This window comes from Aedes aegypti, chromosome 2 (genome assembly GCF_002204515.2).
Source record: "Aedes aegypti strain LVP_AGWG chromosome 2, AaegL5.0 Primary Assembly, whole genome shotgun sequence".
In the NCBI taxonomy this organism is placed as follows: Eukaryota; Metazoa; Arthropoda; class Insecta; order Diptera; family Culicidae; genus Aedes; species Aedes aegypti.
Genome location: NC_035108.1, coordinates 169043343 through 169064797, shown reverse-complemented (window position 1 = coordinate 169064797; position 21455 = coordinate 169043343). Strand labels below are relative to the sequence as shown.

The following is a 21455-nucleotide window of genomic DNA, read 5'->3' as shown; positions in this document are numbered from 1 at the left end:
AGTTGGTATGTTCAGCAAAGTTGTAGCAAATGATCATAAAAACAACTTTGCCGAACAATTTTTTTTCTCGGCTTTGCTTAAGAGCCGAGATAATTAAGTATTTTTAATAAAAAATCGTTTTTTGCTCTTAAGTGTTTTATTTATAAGTTTTATTGGCCTACTATGTTCTACAAAGTTTTTATACTTATCATTTGCTACAACTTTGCTGAACATACCAAAGTTGTTTTTATTATGATTTTCATGTTATTAGCTATTTTGTATGCCCTGTATCTCTACTATGAGCACCTCAAAAAATATATATCTTTCCACCAAATGATTTTGCAGTCTTTCAAGTACCTGTGAGCAAAATTGGGAGAAGATGATATTTTTCTATCTCGTTTTCTTAAATCGATTTTACTAATAGACTATATGAGATAAATCCATATTTACTGAATATTCATTCATGTTCAACTCACAAAAGTCATGGCTAACTAAGCACATCAAACCAATGGTAACACGTGTATTTATGTAGAAAGATTAAGTACATCTTTTTTCAGTTGTTTTCGTCTAACTTGGAAGCTTCTGCAAGAAATTCATCGTCTTTTCCTCTACAAGTATTTAATCTATTCCTAAGCAAGATCACCGGGTTGAAAGTCCACATAAGCCATAAAAAATACATCTACAAAATTTAAAATCCGATTAAATTCTGTGGCATGATTTTCCCAGAATCTTCTGATGGACTCCACGTTTCATGTTTTTCTTTGGTAATGCGGCATGCCGGACAACACCACTTCCGTGCAATAGTTGCAGGCGTATCAGTAAGTGTAACAGCATTCTAAAGGATCGCCACGAAAAGCTCACAAAGGAAGGTTGAGGTTGAGACTGAACGAACCTCTTCCAGCTGGTAGGAACTTAAATGGTCGTAATACAGCACGCCGGAAAGTAAAAATTGTGTATTTTTTTCACTACCGGACTGCGAATTGCGGCCTCATAAGTGCGAAAGTGTGAATAAAATTGCGGGATTGCATTGAATCCTGTTGGTGTCTTCAGAGCACTTATTCTTAGATGTACGAAGAATAACTCCTCCGAAGACACCTACCCGATTTGATTCAATTACGCACTTTTGTTAGCGTTTCCGCATTTGTAAAAACTTCTACGATAGTCCAGTGGTGAAAGAAATACGCAATACAATAGCAGAAATAATGGGACTTGACAAACACCTCCTTTTTCAGATCTCAATCATTTTTAAAGTAGTCAACTTTAATCGGGAGATTGACGAGGAGGCATTTGAACAGTTTTTGACAGAAACGTACTGTTAGTTTCGCCAGTCATACGATTGGTATGTATTCTCTTCAACGGTGAAAAAACTTTTTTCGCATTGAGTGATGTTGTCCGGCATGCCGCCGAAGAAGCATGAGAATTACATTACAAAGCAAGATTCTCAAAAAACATAAATAAGGGTTTCTACAACAGGATTCCACAGAATTATAGACAGGTTTCTCACATCATCCGAAACGAATTTATTACAAGAGGTCGAAATACAAAACAGAAATTCGAAGGACAAAACGTCTAAAGAACAAAAACTAGAAGAGAAAAAACAGAGAGAACATGTCGTAATTTTTTTTTATAGAAGAAAAAAAATTCACTAAGCTTTTTTAATCATTTGCCTTTAAACTTTTTTTTTTGTCGCGAAACCATCCAGTATATAAGAAAACTTGTGTATTTTAGGCAATTTCTTTATATTGTAATGTAAGGTTTTTGGTGAAATCCTCTGACGTTTGGCTAATAGATACGCTTTTATGCGATTTTATTTTATAAATCTGCTTGACAAATAAGGCTGATACAAATGTTTTTTAGACGTTTCGTCCCCTCGACCTTCTGGCGGTCAAAGGGGATAATGAAAATATACAATAAAATAATAATAAAAAACCACTTATCGGTTATGTGAGTAAAATTTCTGAAACCATTATAATTTTGATAAGTATTTTTCAGACTGCCGCTCAAAATAGAAAGTTTAGTCCGAAAATGTTGAAGTGGGAGGCCAAAAGTCAAAGTCAAATTTTCATCGGCCTAAATAAAGATATTTAATAAAAGAAGCTATACTTTCTAATGGATTCTGACGAAATCCTGATAAAATTCACACAGTATCCTAAGCAGCATGTTAAACACTTATATTAACTACCATTTGATTTTATGAAAATGATAGAATGAGAAGGAGTGAATTTTGATGAACTAAATCAAAACTATTAATATGAAAATTATTGGCTTTTTTCGGTGAATACAATACGAATACTCAGAGTCAGAGAACATGCCAAAATGTAGAGAAAAACTTCCTCTACGAGAAAAAAATGCTCATACGGTCATGTAGGATCTAAAAAACTTCGAAAATAATTGAATTGTGAAACATTGTTTTTCATTATTTTGGACACACCAATACATTTTGGACCCTCAAAGTATATATTTTGGACACCCGGCATTTTTTATCGTTTGGCGACAAATTTCACGACACTGGTTGTAGAATATGCTTGCACATAGTCAGTCGATTGACAATGGAAAACCGTTGAAACAATGTTTTGATAAATTGACTCACAATTATTATTATTTTTTTAAATAATTGGAAGATTAGTTACAAATATATGCTGGAAATGGGTAAGATGCACTATTTGATTCGCTTCTCATCACTTACATGGTAATGTAGAGCTCTAAATGTGCACGTTATACGGAAAACATTTGTACAGCGAAATGCATCTAAAGAATTATTTCTTGGAATTAAAAAATACGCCCAAAAAACCGATTGTGCTCCCCATACAAAATAAAATAATTTACCCTCTGCTGAACACCTGTGGACATGAAGCAAGTACCTTTTGAAAGCTTTATCTTTTCATGAGATAAATAGTTTTTTCATAGAATTTTATCGACTGTTGATTGTTAAAATAATGTTACCAAATTTTTGTCTTTTGGAATACCTGGAACATTTGCTAAACTTTCAAGAAACACTTTATGAATGAATTTCATTGAAATTTGAATGAATTTAATTGCAATTTGAGACAAAAACGTTTGCCTAATGCTTTCAGTAATCTCTGTAGGCTTGGGATCTTGCCGCATAAACAAATGTATTAATTTAATTTTCTTCTAAAAATCTTTTTGATAACGTAATCCTTGGACAATTCCTCCAAAGCAAGACATTTTAGCTTTTTGAAAGTTAAATTAACAGTGTAATTTAATACTTAAATGGTATGATATATCTTCAGGATTTGGGTAAAGCGCTCATTTTGAAGCAAAAACTGGCTTTAAAATAAAAAAAAGTTTGCAGTTTTTACGTTATGTTTAACTCGTTCCTAAAATACAAAAAAAAAACAAAAAAATGGTCTTGACTATAACTGGGGCGCACAAATGCAGATTTGCCAAGGGCGCCATGAGGCTTCGCTACGGCATCTTCGCCTTAAAGTTCGACTGTTTTAAACTGAAATTTGTCACTCACCTCCTAGCTAAGCAGCACGCCGTCATGGTGGAAGCAAAGGCAGCGAACCCAATCAATCCAGCCAGAATCACCAGCCAAGTTCCCGATGATGCTATCAGTGCTGCCGCGGGTGGCTTCCTTGAAACGGCACACGAGTCAATCTTGTGTACGGAATACTTAAGGTAAGTTTCTATCAGAGCATCCTTCATCTCTTGGTTGTCCATGATTTTCATCATTTCTAACGGGGATAGAGCCGAACCATGTCGGGACAGCTGGAAGCACGAACTGGTTGAACTGAAATCTAAACTGTGATCTGGTTTGGCTAGCACTTGTGCATCAAAAATCGACAGCTCCAGGTTGTGATCTGTGAGACGTGATTGAAGCTCAGTCGCAAAGTTGCTGAGAACGGAGTTGATGTCCGAAGGGGGTTTCGAGAATACGAATCTCAGCAAAGATTTGTCACGTATAACGAAGATTCTCAATTGGTTGTCGGTCACGCGATCCGCATTGTAGGAATTATTTGCTCTAACTGTCATTTGGAAGAAGCCATCGACATAGTCGGACATTGATCGCGTAGTTCGAATTTCCCCGGTGGAATTGTTAAGGTTGAATATTGTCATGTAATTTTCAGTATGATTATCTCTTCGATAGAACTGCGGAACGAAAACAATGTCTTCAAGACTGTAGAAGATCGGAGATGCACTTGAATCTTCATCACGGGCTTTACATGACGCTATTGGAGTATCGATTGGCACGTTATGACGGATTCCAACGGTTTGGTTCTCTTTCTCGAACTTGGGTGCATGGTCGTCAATATCTGCTACATGTATGATGATTTTCTGTTCTGATTTATCGTACTTGTTGTAACTCGTTATTGTTGGGACAGGATCGATTTTATATTTGAAACATTTAATAGTCAGGGTAACTTGTTCTAAGGTTTCTCGATCCAGCGGCGCTGTTGTAGTTATAATAGCAGCATTGGTTTCTGTCCGAGAGATTTTAAATAATCCCAGTTCATTGCCATCTATAAACTCGTAGTCTATAGCACCATTATCGCCAACATCTTCATCTATTGCTGATAAATTACCGACAATTGACCCAGCAGGCTGCTCTTCAAGAACCATCATTTCAATAGGTTGTGCGTCAATGTCTCTCAGGAACCTAGGCTTATGATCATCAATATCCAGTACGTTAATGCGAAGAACAATAGTAGATGCTTGCGGTGGTTCACCCATATCACTCACTTCAATGATTATATTGTACATAGACTTCGTCTCTCGATCTAGTGACTTGGTAGTGGAAATCAATCCCGTTTTTGAGTCAATCCTGAACGATTTAGCATCCTCAATGTCCGGCTGAATTCGATAGCGCAATGTTCCGCTTGGTGTGGCAGGACTGTCTGGATCACTTGCGACCACTTGGAATACTGGTGCACCAATCGTTGCATTCTGAAAAAGAACAAAACTCATCAATTACATGTCAAAACAGTCCCTGCACCTCCACCCATAGAACTTAGTATTGCCGCCCTCATGAGTTGACGAGAACAATCAATCAAATTTTCCCTCTATTCATAACACTGACACTTGCAAGCACCATATGAGTGTGCACTTTATCATCGTTATAAGTCAGTTCGTCTATACTCACTTCGGTCACGTTGGCTATTTGTCCCACTTTCGGTGCAATGAAGAAGGGGATTCCATCGTTTGCACTGATGTCTCCTATGTAGAGTATAAACGTGACGTCACTGTACAGCGAACGTTGCTTCGGAAGCTGACTTCCACTGTCTTGGGCTCGGACAACCATCTCATAGGGATCTGATCGACCCTTTCCGGTGAGCAGTACCTTCGTTTTGATTTCGCCCGTTTTGGGATTGATGTGAAGGAGACCTATAATATGATAGGGAATGTAAAATTATTAGATGCTTATTGATGAAACATTTCCAAATCATGAATGGTGCTTCTCTTTCTTATATGCATGAGCTGATAAAAGTGAAGATTTTTGCGAAAATTGCTTTTACATTATGCGTAAATTTGGCAACTTTTCGAAACAATGATTTCAATGGTTAAAGATGACACTACCAAACATTCATGTCTCATATCAGTTATTCTGCAAATGATATGAGCAAGGAAAATGCGGTTCTTACTAAAAACAGCATCGCTGAAAACGATTCCGTTGTCAAAACTTTCATTAGTATGTTCATTTAGGCAACATTACCGAATTACTGTTCAGAATGTAACTTTCCCTTAGGAAATTGCCTACCTTTAGGCGTATTACGTGGTTCGAGATGTTTTTAATTTTAAAATAACTCAAAAAGTAAATGACTTGTAAGCATTTGACCTTCATATTCGACTTCAGAGGCCATGATTTTAGTAGGTAACGATATTTTTAATATTACCGAACGTTGTTTACATAGGTGATCAATGTTACCCCATATCAGCCAAATAAAAAAATCACTTTAAACATTTGTTTTAACATGCTCAAACTTTTCAAAAAACAAAATAAAGTATATAGTCACGAGCTATGGGTGGCAGTACTTGTTTTAAAAATATAAAATTTGCAACTATTGCATTTTCGAACCAAATATTTAAGAAATATTCAAAAAAATGATCAATGTTACCCCAGATTACGGTACACTCAGAAATAAAAATAGTCACAGAATTACTTAAGTTTATGCATTAATGGCTACTTTCTATCTGCCTCTCTTTCATTCTGCTGTGAATATTTACACTAACTGTCATTTCAACTGGGTTGAAGCTTAGCGATGCTTCAACCCAGGTGAATTGACAAATAGGAATAAAATCCCCTGCAGGATGAAAGAGAGGCAGATAGAAAATAGTCATAAATTACTATAGTTTAGTCATTCTGTGACTATCCGTGTTTCTGAGTGTACGCGGCCAGGCAGCTACGACCCACCGTAAATGAATGAAGGAATGGAAATGATAACCTCAAATAACAAGCAAAAGTAAAGCGAATTCTCTGTATTATATTCATTACTATTGGGGTTTTTGTCTTTTTTTACAACGATTGAGACATTTTGATAATTGTTATATGATTTCTCAACCGATTTATTTCATTTTTTCTGTAACGAACTACAAAATTCCCCAATTTTTGAAAACTATTGTAAAAGTTGTGTGATAACTATTGATTCAAAAGTTACAGATAGGTTGACATAAAAAATGCACCAACACACAAAGTGATGTAAAACTACGCGTCGTAATATCTTGGTGTATTCAGCGCATTTGTTCATTGAGTGATAAGAACCAGAGGACTGGTCATCCTGCATACATTTCGGCTCTTCCTCACATCTTTTTTGGTACTTCGCGTTTTGGTACCCACTTTGTGGACGGTTTGCCCTAACGTGCTCCTGATTTTCGAGTATACGGCTCATGTGCTGCTAGTGCTAGTTTCTGGCAATTAAATATATGGCGTTGAATCGTCGTATTTGATGACGGCTTTCCCTCTTTTCGACATTTTGTTGAATGTAATGTGCATCAGTGAGGAATCATTGATGTCTTCTATCCAAAAAATCATATGTTTTGTTAGTCCTAAAAGAATCAAAACAAAGACACTGGACGTCATGTTGAAAAAATGTTGGGTAGGTAATTATTGGTCCATTTCACCCCCTGATAAGAACCGAATACGCTGAAGACACCGTAAGGATACGACGCATAGTTGGTCTGATACCAAAGATGGTAACTAATACGTAACGTTTTCCTAGAGGCCACCAGATGTCAAACTGTTTGCTTATGACATTCACGCTTTGAAAAAGTTATACAGCTCACACGGCACGGTGTGCTGGAACACACATATTATCGAACTTGCATGAACCTCCGATCTTTTATCACTAAAAGTTAGCCTTGATAGTCAAAAGAAGCTTGTAGAATATTAAAAAATCTTTCATCGGCAAAAAATTGGAAAAAGACGATTTTTGTATTTTTACCCTTCTCCCATATATGAGTTCATAGGAGAATATTAGAGATACACTAATATGATGACTTTTACCGGCTTAATGATCAATTTGACATATCTTTAACATGAATGAATTCTTAGATGTTTTAAATTAAGCATCATTTCCTACATACACTCACACAATATGACCAGCCCATGGTGGTATGCCGTATTTTATATAATGGAAATTTCACTTTTCACTTCAGCAAAGCTCATACGAACGCTTTGTATTCTTCTTTCTGAATCAAATAAGTAATATTTTACGTATACGGTAAAGTTTTCTAATCAGAATAGGAATTCCCAGAAATGGATACACATGGCAGTATAGGCTGTATTCATGTGCTTATACGCGCAAAAGTCTTGAGAGAGGGTTCACTATAACATGATTAACAGTAAACGGCTTATAGCCTTAATGTGGTCTCAAGCTCATCGTGATACAAGTTTTGTGCTGTCACTAATCTACTCAAATGCAATGCGCACATTATATTTGGGGTTTGAAGTGTCTGATTTTGAGTAAAAGGGCTGGATTACTTCGGATCGACATTATGTCATCACTCCAATTATTTGTCATAGGATGAATAATAAATGTGGCGACGATGACAAATCGATCCAACGTAGTTCAGCACTTTTATTCAAGACTTCGCACTTATGGAGGGGGCAAATTTTGCGAAATAGACACAACAATTTCAATATCCAACATGGACACATACATTTTAGTATCGTAAAACGAAGTATCTTTGAAAATGCGGCTAACTTTGATAGTGCGGTATCCGCAACGTACTAAACAAAATAACAAAAATTATGTCATTCAGTTAAGCAAAACGAATACGAAACTAAGGGGTATCAGTGTGACACTTCACCTCTGAGCTGTTTTCGTGCCAATCGAGGGTATTTGAGGCTTTATATTCGAATATTTAAAAATGATGAGATTTTGGTACTTTCAAAACGCTCACAAACAATCTGTTTTACTATCATCATTTCATGAAACTATAATGAGTTCGGTACGTATGCTTGATGGCCTAGCTATAGTAGAACATGAATCCGGTATCAAACCTCATAGGGAAAAACAGTTTTTACAATTTGGAATCATTTTCGTAATCAAAGTCACAAATTCCCATATAACATTAAAAGCCTAGAGGTATGCAACGCCTCATGTACTTTACGGGATTCATTCGATTTATACTCATTCATGTTCCAAAAACGATTGATTTATGGTGAATTCAATGTCGAAACATGATTATCGATAGATATCTATTCAGAGATATAGTTTTATACCCATTATTATCAATTTATAAATGTGTTTATCATGTTTGTTTTGACTGAAAACCGTTTTAAAGATGTTTCTTGTTCAATAAATTCTGTACTTTAATTGATAAAATCTAATCCAGTTTTTCTTTTAACACTTCAGTCATCGCGCTGTTGTATTCTGTACAACACTGGTGGAAAAACCTCGCTCTTCGTTCCCAATAGCAGCGTGGTGGTTCTGACGGTGGCAAACCGCACGACGACTGGAAGGTTAACATTCTCCAATCCAATTCAAACTGTGATGATGTCAAACAATAGTTTGTTTTGGATTTTCATGTGCTTATCTACTCATTATCAATGTTACCCCATTACCAAAAACTGACTTTCGATTATATGAAAAACTATAGATTCATTAAGATCGAACCGTTATGCAATCTTTCATGTGCAATCGATAACTAACAAACCAGTGCTTGTTTTACAAATAAAAAATAAAATATTTAGATTTTCTCTAAAAAAAACTATCAAAGTTACCCCGTTTGATGGTATGTATTTAGTTTTAAGTATATGAATGTAACTAGGGATACGTTAATGATGTGAGGTTTTAGCAAACGCACCCAACCAGCGGCTGCAAGATTTCCATTTAAATCTGCATGACAACTTTACAAGTATTATATAATATTGTTAATCATACAAGAAATATAAGACTATCATAGTTTTTTTTATTTTCACATCTTACATTTTCTGTATAAACCCTGTATATGTAACGATATTTTACAATATTTGTATGCGTTCTTGTTTTGGATGTAGACATACCGTATACAGGTTTACGTAGAATCTTCCTCCATCTTTCAATCAAAACAAATGTGAATAACAAGACCAGCTAGATGTGAACACACCATACAAAATTTAAACAGTACATTGCCCTATATAATTGTATGGCGGTTTATTTTAATGGTTGCATGTAATTATACAATTGTCTGTTATCTTAAAAAAGCTTCATGTTCAATAACGAACTCCAATGATTTCAATTATTCTGTAGAATAGGAAACATTGATTGAAACTTGATAAGTTGTAGTATGTTTACCTTAATAAATTTATGTTAAAATGCGATGTCGTTAATAAACGGCATACCACCATGGGCTGGTCACCTTGTGTATGGTGGTAGAAATTATGCTAAATTTGAAACGTCTTGTAATCGATTCGTGATCAAGGTATATCAAATAAGTCTTTGAGCTATTGCAATGCATCAAAATTAGTGTAACTCTAATATTCTCCTATGAACTCATATATGGGAGAAGGGTAAAAATACAAAAATCGACTTTTTTCAATTTTTTGCCGATGAAAGATTTTTTAATATTCCGCAAGCTTTTCTTGACTATAAAGGCTAACTTTTAGTGAAAAAAGATCGGGGGTTCATGCAAGTTCGATAATATGTGTGTTCCAGCACACCGTGCACGGGGTAGCTTGATATTGCCAATCCTCTCTGGAAGTCATAAAAGTTAAAAAAAAACAGTACAGGGGAGATTTTTCAGCATGTGTTGGTCCAAGAGAGCCTGATTTTGTGTGAGTCGTATTCAATTCTGTGTAGCTTTTTTGGGCGTGTATGTTTTGATTTCGTCCTCTTTTATCATCGTTTTTCAAATGCACGGTGTTATGAATTTGATCGAAAATAATGATTATGCGTCCCCGCCCACCTGCGAGTGCTGCGGATCCATACTAGACGTTCGACACCTAATCATACTCTGCAGAAAGTATGAGCACGAAAGAAAACGATACGACATCGATAATCTTACACTGAAAGAAGCACTGGGTAACAGTAAAGAATTGAAGGAAAGGTAATGAAATATCTACATGACACAAGATTGTATGTGAAATTATGAATGTGAATTGTAAAACGCAAAGGATTGGTTACCCAAGTAACACAGTTTGTTATATAATAGTTTAAAATTAACGTTTCATACTTATTCGGTTGTATTTTTTTAGTATTATTTAGTTAATATCGTACACCTTTAAATCTGAGAAAGCGCAAAAAAATGGCGGCTTATACAACATCTCGAAGATTTGACCGTTTCAATGGACGATTCATTAACGTATTATCAACATAATGTAAGCATTCATTGAATCAGAAATAATTATAAGTTATAATCAAGTTATTTGGTAGCTATTTGCACTTGTAAAAAACTTGTATAACTAATCGGCATTTAATTGTTGAAATTAAGCAGATCACAAGTGATATAACTTGTAAAATGCAGTTATACCACTATCTCATCAATATATGGCCGGCGTTAAGTCAGAGAGTACCAAGTACAAAACTTGGGAAAATTGGATTATTCTAATTTTAAACGTGTTCAAAAATGACAGAGCGTTAAACTTTAAACCCATTTTTCTCAAAATATGAAAAATGTCACTTGGTCCACTCTGACTTAACGCCGACCATATAATGCAGTCAGTTGTATTGGTTGAAATATAGCTACTTGCAAGTGATTTAACCCACAAAATACTCTTGTATTACAAACTTATCATTTGACAATACAATTTTATACAAAGTGCAGAGTCTCATAGAAAGCAGATCAATGGACTTTATGCCTAGAATCATATGGCTACATTGACCCGATAAATTATTCACAAGTGGTGAAATAAATTACCACAATTGTTATTCCTATAAACAATTCATTAAAATGTATTTCAATCCATACCAGTAGTTATATGTTCATTGCGGGGAAAGATGTATTGTGAAACTGCTAATTATATTTCACTAAAATTCATGCGCCAGTAATGCAAATGAAAGACGATACATAGAAACAACATAGAAATTTTCCTATTTTATAAGATTTGTTGTGATGTTGTGGAGGAATAATATGGCAGATTCTATGCGAAGTATACAGTGCCGTTCATTAATTGATGGAATAGCTTACGATTCAAACAGAAGCTTGTGATGAAATCTTAAAATAATTTGAAAGTAATACATATATGAGAAAATACATTTAAATAATTTGCAATAATCGGCCACATTGATTCTGACTCATACTTTTGGTCCATTTTAAGTATCACATATTTTCACCGCATCACCAAATTGAATGAAGATCTCCAACCAAAAAAGTAGGGTTTTCATCTCTGAAATTATGATTATTTCATAATCTTGGCCGGTACTGTAATCTATACGGCTTGCAGTTCAACAACAATAGTAGGTTTTGAAAATATTTGTAATATACGTTTAAAATACATCTTTAGAGCATACTCACAATTTGCTCTCAAATAAGCTATTAGTTTGTTTTGCGATTACTAATATAACACAAAAATAACTTCATTACAGCTTCTTGTTTTTGCAAATCAAAATCTTTCTAAACGTCAAAATATTAGTTGTTCATAAATATTGCAATTATAATGACGGGCGTACTAGCACAGTATAGTCTATAATTTGTTTAAAATTATATTCAAAGCGATTGTTTGAAACTTTAACGATTGGAATAAGCAAGCCATTAAATCAATGAAGACACAGGTATTTTATGTCTGGAGCCGAAATAAAACGATCAAGACTGTATGGACAAACGCCAATCGCCTGTTCACCGATTACCGATGGCTCTGAAAAAAAATGCATTCATCGATCATCGAGCAAAGGTCAGTAGTGCATATTCTATCTCGATTTTAGTCTGACTATGACCAGGTATCCGCGTAAACGAACATACTTCTGTTATACTTCGGATTTGACATGCATGTACATTTGTGATCCTCTAGCAGAGCTGACAACACAGTAAAACTCCTGCAGAGATTTGAGTGTTTCAAAAAGATTCATTTTTTATTAGAGCTTGTACCAGCTTCTTCCTCGCAAAATACAGATAAAATTATCAGAAGTAGGGGGCCTTTACTGATGTTTGAACGTAGTTAAAAAAAACATTAAAAATACATGTTTTGAGCTTCAATTTTGTCATTGTTTACTGAAGAGGTTCCAATATTGATGAAGTTATATTAACGTTAATATAGCAATAAAAATACCTAAGAACGGCGTTAAATTGCGATATAATATTTTGACAAAACATGTTTTTCAAAAACAATTTTTTAGCATTTATATTACACATGCTGTTATAGATTTCACCAATAGAGCTCTTATATAACAAGCTCTAACACTGCGGATGATGAAGAAGTATTTAGTGTTACTTGGGTAATTTGGTAAGCTTTTTTCTCTGACACGAATGCACCCTTCTGGTGAAAACAAATCTTTGCTGATACATCACTTTTCATCTAGGTGCATTTTTTATGTCAAAATTCAACCTATCTGTAACTTTCAAGTTTTTATACAACTTTTTCAATAGTTATCAAAAATTAAGGTTATGTGTAGCTCGGTACAGAAAAAATTAAAAGAATCGGTTGAGAAATGGTGGAGATATACAGCTCTCTGCAGTTGACCATATGCTATGGGAAAACGGCTTTGGTGCATTTTATATGTCTGATACTGTATATATGACCGCCCTCCTATGTAGCAGGAACCACTGTGCGATTGTGCTACTTTTCAGTTATCCGAATTTCGTTCCCCGAACGCCAGTTTTCCAAATATCCTGTTTTCCCAAATAGCCCATTTCCCCGAAAAGTTTTTGGCACTCATAATTGTTTCTATTTGGTGGAAGTGCTGTAATTAGGCGTGTCTGAATCCATAGTGCTATTCTAATGCCTATATGCATTACTGGGGCTTATTAGGGTAGATTGCCAATTACGCCAATTTCACATGCCAAACAAGCGTCAATTATTGCAGAAATACATGGACCGTGCAATAAATGGCGAGTTTTTAGTAGAGATGGTCGGGTCTCGGGTTTTTAAACCCGAAACCCGACCCGAACCCGACGGGTTCGGGCTCGGGTCGGGTTTGAAGGTTAAAACAATATTGGGTACGGGTCGGGTTCGGGCTTGAAAAAAATCGGGTTTTTCCGGGTTTGAGTCGGGTTTGGTGATAATTGTTCGCCAAGTAAGAACCTGAAAGCTTCGCTTTGCATCAGAAACGGTGAATTTATCATCTTTTCGAACTCGGGTTCTATTCGGGTTTTTCTTGGAAAACTTTTTCTGGTTTCGGGTTTAAAAAGCGAAAGTTTTTCGGGTTTGGGTCGGGTCCGGGTTTGCTTTTCAATTTTTGTCTCTGGTTCGGGTCGGGTCCGGGTTTGAAGTAATAAAATGAGTCGGGTACGGGTTGGGTTCGTTTTTGAAAAATGTAAAACCCGACCATCTCTAGTTTTTAGCCTGTGCAATTATTGGCAATCTACTCTATTAGTGCTTATGGTTACTTGGGGTTTCTTCCAAAAAATATTCAAGAGTTTAAATAGTTCGCACTTGAAAAATCTTGTGGAATTCTGCTAGATATTTCCATACAAATTTCACCTTCAGGATTTTTCACTATCTTCATCATAGGAAAATTCCTCTGAATTTCCACGATAAAGCGCCTCTGTAATCTTAGTATTTTTTCTGAAAAATTTTATTTAGATAGATTGTTTTAATAATGAGAAGATATGCTCATTAGTAGCATGTTTGTAGGAGAAATCAAACTTCTAAAAAAATTCTTCTAAAAATAAACAGGTTCGATCAAAATGATCATGCTTTGATGTTTAGTGCAATTTTTTTTTTAATAAAAGCCATTTTTTCCAATATTTGGTTTTGGTCATTATTGAGCATTTGCATGGAACTAGTTTTGAAAAATGTTAAATTAATTATTATTTGCTTGTCAAGAATTTTGAAAACCCATTAAAATCTGTTTTTTCAGAATTTTGTTGGTAACTATTCCTAGTCTAAGATGTAATTCTAAAGGCTGGAATACCTACAGAGCTGATAGGCTTTATATCCGTTGTATAACAGCCCTATCAGTCCTGAAAGGTTAATTAGTGGACAAGTGATTACTTGAGTAGCAAAATATAGCAAATTTAAATATGCAATCATGCAATCTAAAAATTATTCGATGGGATGCAACGGAGCAAACATTCAGAGAAATTCCTGAATAAATGTCTTTTAAGAATTCCTGATTTATATCCTGTGACATATTTCGGAAGATTCTTTTAAAAAATATCATTAAAATTCCTAGGGAAGTTCCTGGTGAAATATATTGAAGAGTTCTCGCACGAGACAATGTTTTCGAGTAGGTCGTTGGGAATAAACCTGAGAGAACTTCAAAAAGGTTTGTTGGGAAATACATAAGAAAATGTGAAAATCTTATTAACATCATCCGTTAGAAACTCTGAAGAATGCTGGAAAATAATACCTTGGAGAATGTTGAAAGTTGTGAAGCAATTCCGATAGTAATCTCTGCATGATTAAAACTATAATTTGCTGTAAGACGTCTAGTGAACTCCCTCGAAAATTCTGAGAAAAGATCATGAAAACAATCCTAAAATATTAAATTAAATTAAATTGAGCTTTTAAAGTCTGAATATACTTCCAATTGCAAAATATAGTGGAACAAGATGGTTCTCAATTTGAATATTGATCAATTCGTATTCAGATGGATCATTTCCTTGGGTGGCTTAATTTGCCCCGCCTTACCTTATTTCAAATTGTCATTAATTTTGAAAATCCTTCGCACTTACCATTCGCTTCTCCTTCGTTAAGGAATTCATACCGAACTTCCCCACCGGGACCTTCATCCGGATCGTTGGCCGTGATGGCAATGACGAAAGTATCTGCCAACACATTCTCCGGAATGACGGCCGTGTAGGATTTTTGACCGAACATCGGCGCATTATCGTTCACATCCAGGACATCAATAATCACTTCAGTGTATCCTCGTTTGGCATCGGTTGCCTTTCCAGGCGAGTCCTCTGCTGTGATCATTAGCTTCAGTACGGACTGCTTCTCCCGATCTAATGATTGTCCCTTGGCTATACTGATTGAACCGGTTTTATTATCTATCGTAAACAGATTAGCGTGGGAACCAGCTAGGCTGTACCATACAGAGTTGTAACCCAACAGTTTGTCCTTTTCAGATAGGACAGCGTCTGCATCCGTGGCTTTCACAGTTATCACTTGGTGAGGATGTCGATCGGACTCCATAACCGTCACTCTATACACGTCCTTTTCAAACACCGGTGCATTATCATTCACATTTTCAATAGTAACATTCACATAGGCAAGAGATTGCCTCTTTCGATTGCTTGTCATTGCGCGAACCACGAAGTTGATATGAGTTTTGTTAACCGACTCATAATCCAATCGCTTGTTCAAAATTATATCACCGGTTCTCTCGTTCAGCTTGAAATACCCATCGACATCCGCCATAACCATTTCAAAGTCTACGATTGGAATGTCGGCTACTGGATCTTCAGCTTCGAGTTTCATAACTGCACTCCCTATCGGAGATGCTTCTTTAACTTTGACTTCAATTTTTGGTCTCACTGTGTTCCACCCTTTATTTTTGAATACTGGATTTATATCCTTGAAGGACTGAATATATAAAGTGACTTCAGATCGATCTTGTTGCATGTCAACGTTGTATTCAGCGTTCACGTCAACCGCTCGAACCGTGAGTGATATAACAGCAGCATAGTTGTAGTCCAAGGTACTGTTAACGTAGATAACGCCCTCATCTTCACTGATTCGGAATGCAGTTTTGTAGTCGTACGTTGAAGTTGTGTGCAGTGGGATACCAGCCTTCGTCTTGGCCGTGATGGGATCTACGATCGAGTACAGTATTCTAGCATTGACATCCGTATCTGTTGCTGTTACCTTCAACACCTCAGTATCTAAATTACTCCGTTCGGAAACATACGCAGCGTAGGACTGTTGGGTGAATTTGGGAGGTTTGTCATTGACGTCTTGAATTTTTACGTACACGGTAGTGGTGGCCGTTTCTGGGATGGGGAAGCCGGCATCAATCGCGTTTACGACAATCGAGTAACTTTCCGGATTGGAATCTCGATCGAGTCGGGCGTCGCGAGCTACCGTGATGAGTCCGGTGCTGGAATAAGAAAATATTCACATGAATTAGTATTAAATATAATTGTATTTTGATAAAGAGTCGATGGTTTGGATACAGTGTTATGATCAGAGTCCTTTGAAAAAAAAAATGAAATTTTTTTAATATACATTTTTTGAAATTTATATGCAATGCAACATATAAATTTCAAAAAAAAAAGGGGCCCAGATAGCCGTAGCGGTAAACGCGCAGCTATTCAGCATGACCATGCTGAGGGTCGTGGGTTTGAATCCCGCTGGTCGAGGATCTTTTCGTAAAGGAAATTTTCTCGATTCCCAGGGCATAGAGTATCTCCGTACCTGCCACACGATATACGCATGCAAAAATGGTCACCGGCACAGTAAGCTCTCAGTTAATAACTGTGGAAGTGCTCATAAGAACACTAAGCTGAGAAGCAGGCTCTGTCCCAGTTGGGACGTAACGCCAGAAAGAAGAAGAAGATGCAATGCAACATTTGAGTTGAAACAGAGTTCAATTTTGTTGAATTATATTTGAATTATGCCATATGCTGTATGTTCCAATTCCACACCATATAAACTAACTGGAAAGCTGCATGGCTTTTGAGAAGAACAAGATTCTCAAGTATAGTAGTGATCTTTCAATTAATAGTTGTGGAAGTAGCCTTAAAACAGTACTCTAAGAGACAGAGTCTGATATTGGTATATTTGCAATCTCTGAATATTACTTACTGATCGTTGATCTCGAAGTTATCGCTCGCGCCGACAATTTTGTACATCAGAAGTTCATCGATGCCATCTGGATCAGTGGCGCTGACATTTGTGACGTTGTAACCAGCGGGAGCATTCTCCGGAATGCTCACTCGATAGCTCGGTGGTCCCGGGATGTCGTTCTTTCCGTTCGTGTACAGTCCCTTGAATATAGGCCGTTGATTTCCAGATATTCCCACTCTGACCAGCACTCGGGTGTCATTTTTCAACGGCGGAACTCCATGATCTGTTGCAACCACAATCAACTCATACTGGCCCCGTTCCGTGTCCATTGAGTTAACGGGTCGAGTTATCTTGATTTCTCCGCTGTTTGGATCAACCGTGAATACATGCCCGGATATGCTGTTTTCTGATTCGATGGAGTAGGTTATCTTCCCTCCTCCCTGCTGTGGACCGTCAAGATCCGTTGCATGTACAAAGAACTGTGGTTCAAATTCAACGGCTCCCTCGCGAATCGTACGGGTGTACTCCAACGACTCAAATGTAGGATGGTTGTCGTTGACGTCCATGATGTCGATTAGTAAATTAGCGTTGGTTTCTCGTTTCCCTCCATCGGTAGCGACCAGCGCTAAACTGTAACTCTTTTGTTCCTCATAGTCGAGATTCAGATTTACGAACACTCCACCGTTTTGTGGATCAGTATAGAAGTTTTCTGCTCCGAAGCCTTTCACAGAGTAGGTGAGTTTACCGAACATTCCAGTATCGTGATCCATCGCTGCGATTTCCGCTATTTTGTATCCTTTGGGAGAATTTTCTTTCACTTGAAGTCTGTAATTGGTTTTCGGAAAAATCGGAGAGTTATCATTGGCATCTTGCAGATGAACGGTTACTTCTGTTTTTGATTTTTCTTCTCCATTAACAGAAGCAACAATGTCGAATATAAATATGCGCATATCACCGTCGGGGACGTCATAGTCAAGTTTTGAGGAATCTATCACTTTTACTACGATGGGTGTTCGTCCTTCGCCATGTGTAGGTACAACAGCAAACACACCTTCGGAATTGTGGATATTTCTAAGGGACAGTGAATAACGACTGTTTGCGCCAAGATCCATATCCGTAACGATAATTGCTAAATCCGGAAGAGGAGTATCGTGTTCTAAGTTTTCTGGTATTGAAACCTCAAAGGAAGGTTTGTTGAATTCGGGAATGTGGTCGTCGACATCCGTTAGAACGATGGTAACTTGAGAACTGGTAGAATCTCCGGGAACTTCGTTATTTATTAGCTCTGTAGCACGTACAGAAAAAGTATAAGCACCTCCATTTTTGGTAATTTTGGGGTCTTCTCGATCTAGTTGTCGATCGGTCGTAACAAGCTCGGCGATTCCTGCTCTAGGGTTTCCAATAAATCTTAGTTTGAAGTGTCCCATCGGTTCATTCTCGAGAGTTAAAACGATGGGTCGTGGATTGCCAGTGTCGCCATCGGTGGCGTTGATCGTGAGAACTACCGTTCCTTCAGGTGTATTCTCAGGAATTGATGCTGAGTAGGGAGCATTTATAAATACAGGTGGTTGATCCTGAACATCAATGATCGTAATGGCAACTGTGGCATACGATTTCAATGGATTTGTAACAGCTCCATCCTTGGCCTGAATCGTCAGGATGTAGGACGGCCTGGTTTCAAAATCTAAGGTCTTTTTCAGGATTATAGATGCTCCATATTTTCCTTGAGCAATCTTTTCGGTTTTCACTTCAAACACTTCGCAGATGTCGTCGTTTTCCTTAGTTGGATCTAGATAACATGAAAGTTTTGCATCAGCGTTCATGCCCTCGTCGAGATCGGTGACGACTATTTCCGGACTAATCTTGACAGTACTTCCCGGTTTGGTGGACTCGCTCATTGATGCGCTGTATGGGCGCCCAACAAAAGTCGGCGCATTGTCGTTGTAGTCGCGTATAGGAATTTCACGCCTGAGCGAGATGGTGTTCGGTTCCGTACCAAGCACGCCTTCGTCTGTGTGGATAGGAAGAAAATATAGACACATGCAGAGAGGACAGCAACGGCAAAATTGCGAATTAACGATTGTGAAAGCGTTTTAGTAACAGCGTGTTGAACCGGTGTATAAGGTGATGTAAGGTGATTTGCTTCGATAATTAATAGCAAAACATCTATAGCGTTTACTTGTACATCGGTTGAACCAGTTCATCGGACGATTAAACTTTGAAGTGACGTCGGTTTTTGCATACCTGTTATGCTGATGATTACTTCCACGCTGTCCTGCAGCTCTCTGTCAAGCGATTGCCGTAACCGCACGACACCGCTATCACGATCCACGCTGAAAACGGGCCCCGACATACTGTATCGCAGCTTGCTTCCCTCAGGGTCAATGCCTGCAAAGAGAGAGAAGGTGAAAGGTGAAGACTTCAATTTGAGGTGAGTTTGATTGTCCTCTAAAAACGGAAGAAATTACTGTTACATCAAATGTTTTGTCGCGGCGAAAGGTTTTTGCCACTGTGAGTAAACGAAAATGCTTAACACACTCTCAAAATATCAAGTATTTTTTGCTGATATGGTTTTTTTTTAGTGAGATTGGACTAGGTGATGTATTGGACTTGCAAAGATAAGCAAAGGATCTCATCAACTCTTGTTTTTACTAAGGTATTTCAAATTACAGTCATACTTCCGATGTATTTTACTCAATATCGACTCATGGAACCATATTGAAAAAAATTGTCCCCTGAAACAGCCTTATAATATATGCGCATGCAGTGATACAGTGACCCATCGGAATAACTCCAGCCACAGGAATATTCCCAAGTACCTCTGGTCACCTTTAGAATCTAGATATATGTAAAAGTATACCTAAAACACATTATGTGAATCCGTTTAGTATTCGCTGAGTGGTGAGAGTTTTAGTATTTTTGCTTTCACTCAGGCCTTACGGTTTAATGGAACAAGTCCCAAATTGCTATAGTGAATATCTCTCGTTTAATTTATGATCTCTCACAGCAGTGGCGTCCAAATGTGTAACTTATTGTTTCATAGCCAACGAATGAAAGATCTTCCTCTATTTCTCAAGGGTGATAGTTTTTATTTTGATCCATCCATTTGCTCAATACCAAGGAGCAGGTTTTTGACGCGAGATCATAATTTATGCGAGAACTGCTTTTATTGTGGTGTAGTTTTAAATTTTTATTTTCGTTTTCTTTATTGGTGTATTAAATAGGCTGCTGTTTTTCCCCCTCATATTCCGTACTATAATATTCAGTGAAATTCATGAATTAATTTGTTTGATGGTTTAACGTTTATCACCTTCAATACAAGTGCAATAATTGAAAACAGCTGAGCTAGTGAATAATGAAGCTAACAGAGAAGGCTTCTGGCACCTGTGGGACGAGTTCATACGAGGTTGTTAAAAACCGCTATACTACATCGCCGGTCATAAACGACTTTTACAATTTCGCGTTCAAGTAAAACAACCGCTTCTTGCCTCGCGTACGGTATTGTTGAACGGGTCAACGGAGAGAGAAACAAAAATCGGGACCAACTGTGCGAAATCGGCGAAGAATGCTAATACCTACTTGCATTTATTTTGCCATCACATTGCTGCTGTGTTTTTCAGTCGCACGTGACGATGCTACATACCGTTCGAAGTGTTTCGAAGCCAATGATGTTCATGCTTTGGTGATGGTGGTCAAGAGGGCCTCAGTAAGTGCAAGAGTGAGAATGCTGTCCACGATTTATGGACAACCGGGTGATGAATTTCCAAACAGCTCAACTCGTTTGCTACACCGAATCGAGAGAATGTGCCGAGCAAGGGATTTGGTGTAGACTCCGTAGTGCTGTTTTTCCACGCGTCTTCTTGAACTGTGGTGGCGGTGATCATGAGAAATGGGACAACTTTCGCATACAATGGGGCAGCCGGTACAGTTTATGACGAAGTATGTGTGCTACGGAAGATTGGTAGTTTGTTCGTAGTTAGAAAGTATAGTAGTTTTATGTTAGATTCAGGTTTTTCTAACTGTCTTGTAAAAAGTAGAGCTTCACACTGTATATTAATGAAGGATTTTGTATATAACTGAATGTTTTAAGCGTTGGGCTGTAATTTTCAGTATTCTCATTTATGTTCCATAATTGGATCACCCTTCTTTTCCGATTTCGAATCTAATAGCAATAATTGTAACGATAAAACATCAAATTTTTCGAATG

At 37.2% G+C, this 21455-nt stretch overlaps 1 protein-coding gene across 4 annotated transcripts in view; it reads right to left on the bottom strand.

The window, feature by feature from the left end:
- Window positions 1-21455, bottom strand: part of LOC5572212 (cadherin-23) — a 75428-nt gene that overhangs the window by 4575 nt on the left and 49398 nt on the right. For 3 of the 4 annotated variants that reach the window (XM_001653830.2, XM_021843085.1, XM_021843086.1), the window contains 5 exons: window positions 19493-19636; window positions 17267-19259; window positions 15193-16559; window positions 5084-5325; window positions 3461-4887 (listed from right to left, as the gene is read on the bottom strand). In XM_001653830.2, coding sequence (XP_001653880.2) covers window positions 3461-4887; window positions 5084-5325; window positions 15193-16559; window positions 17267-19259; window positions 19493-19636 — 5173 coding nt within the window. Of the gene's footprint in view, window positions 1-3456; window positions 4888-5083; window positions 5326-15192; window positions 16560-17266; window positions 19260-19492; window positions 19637-21455 lie in introns of those variants that run through there. The other variant, XM_021843087.1, reaches the window with a different exon arrangement.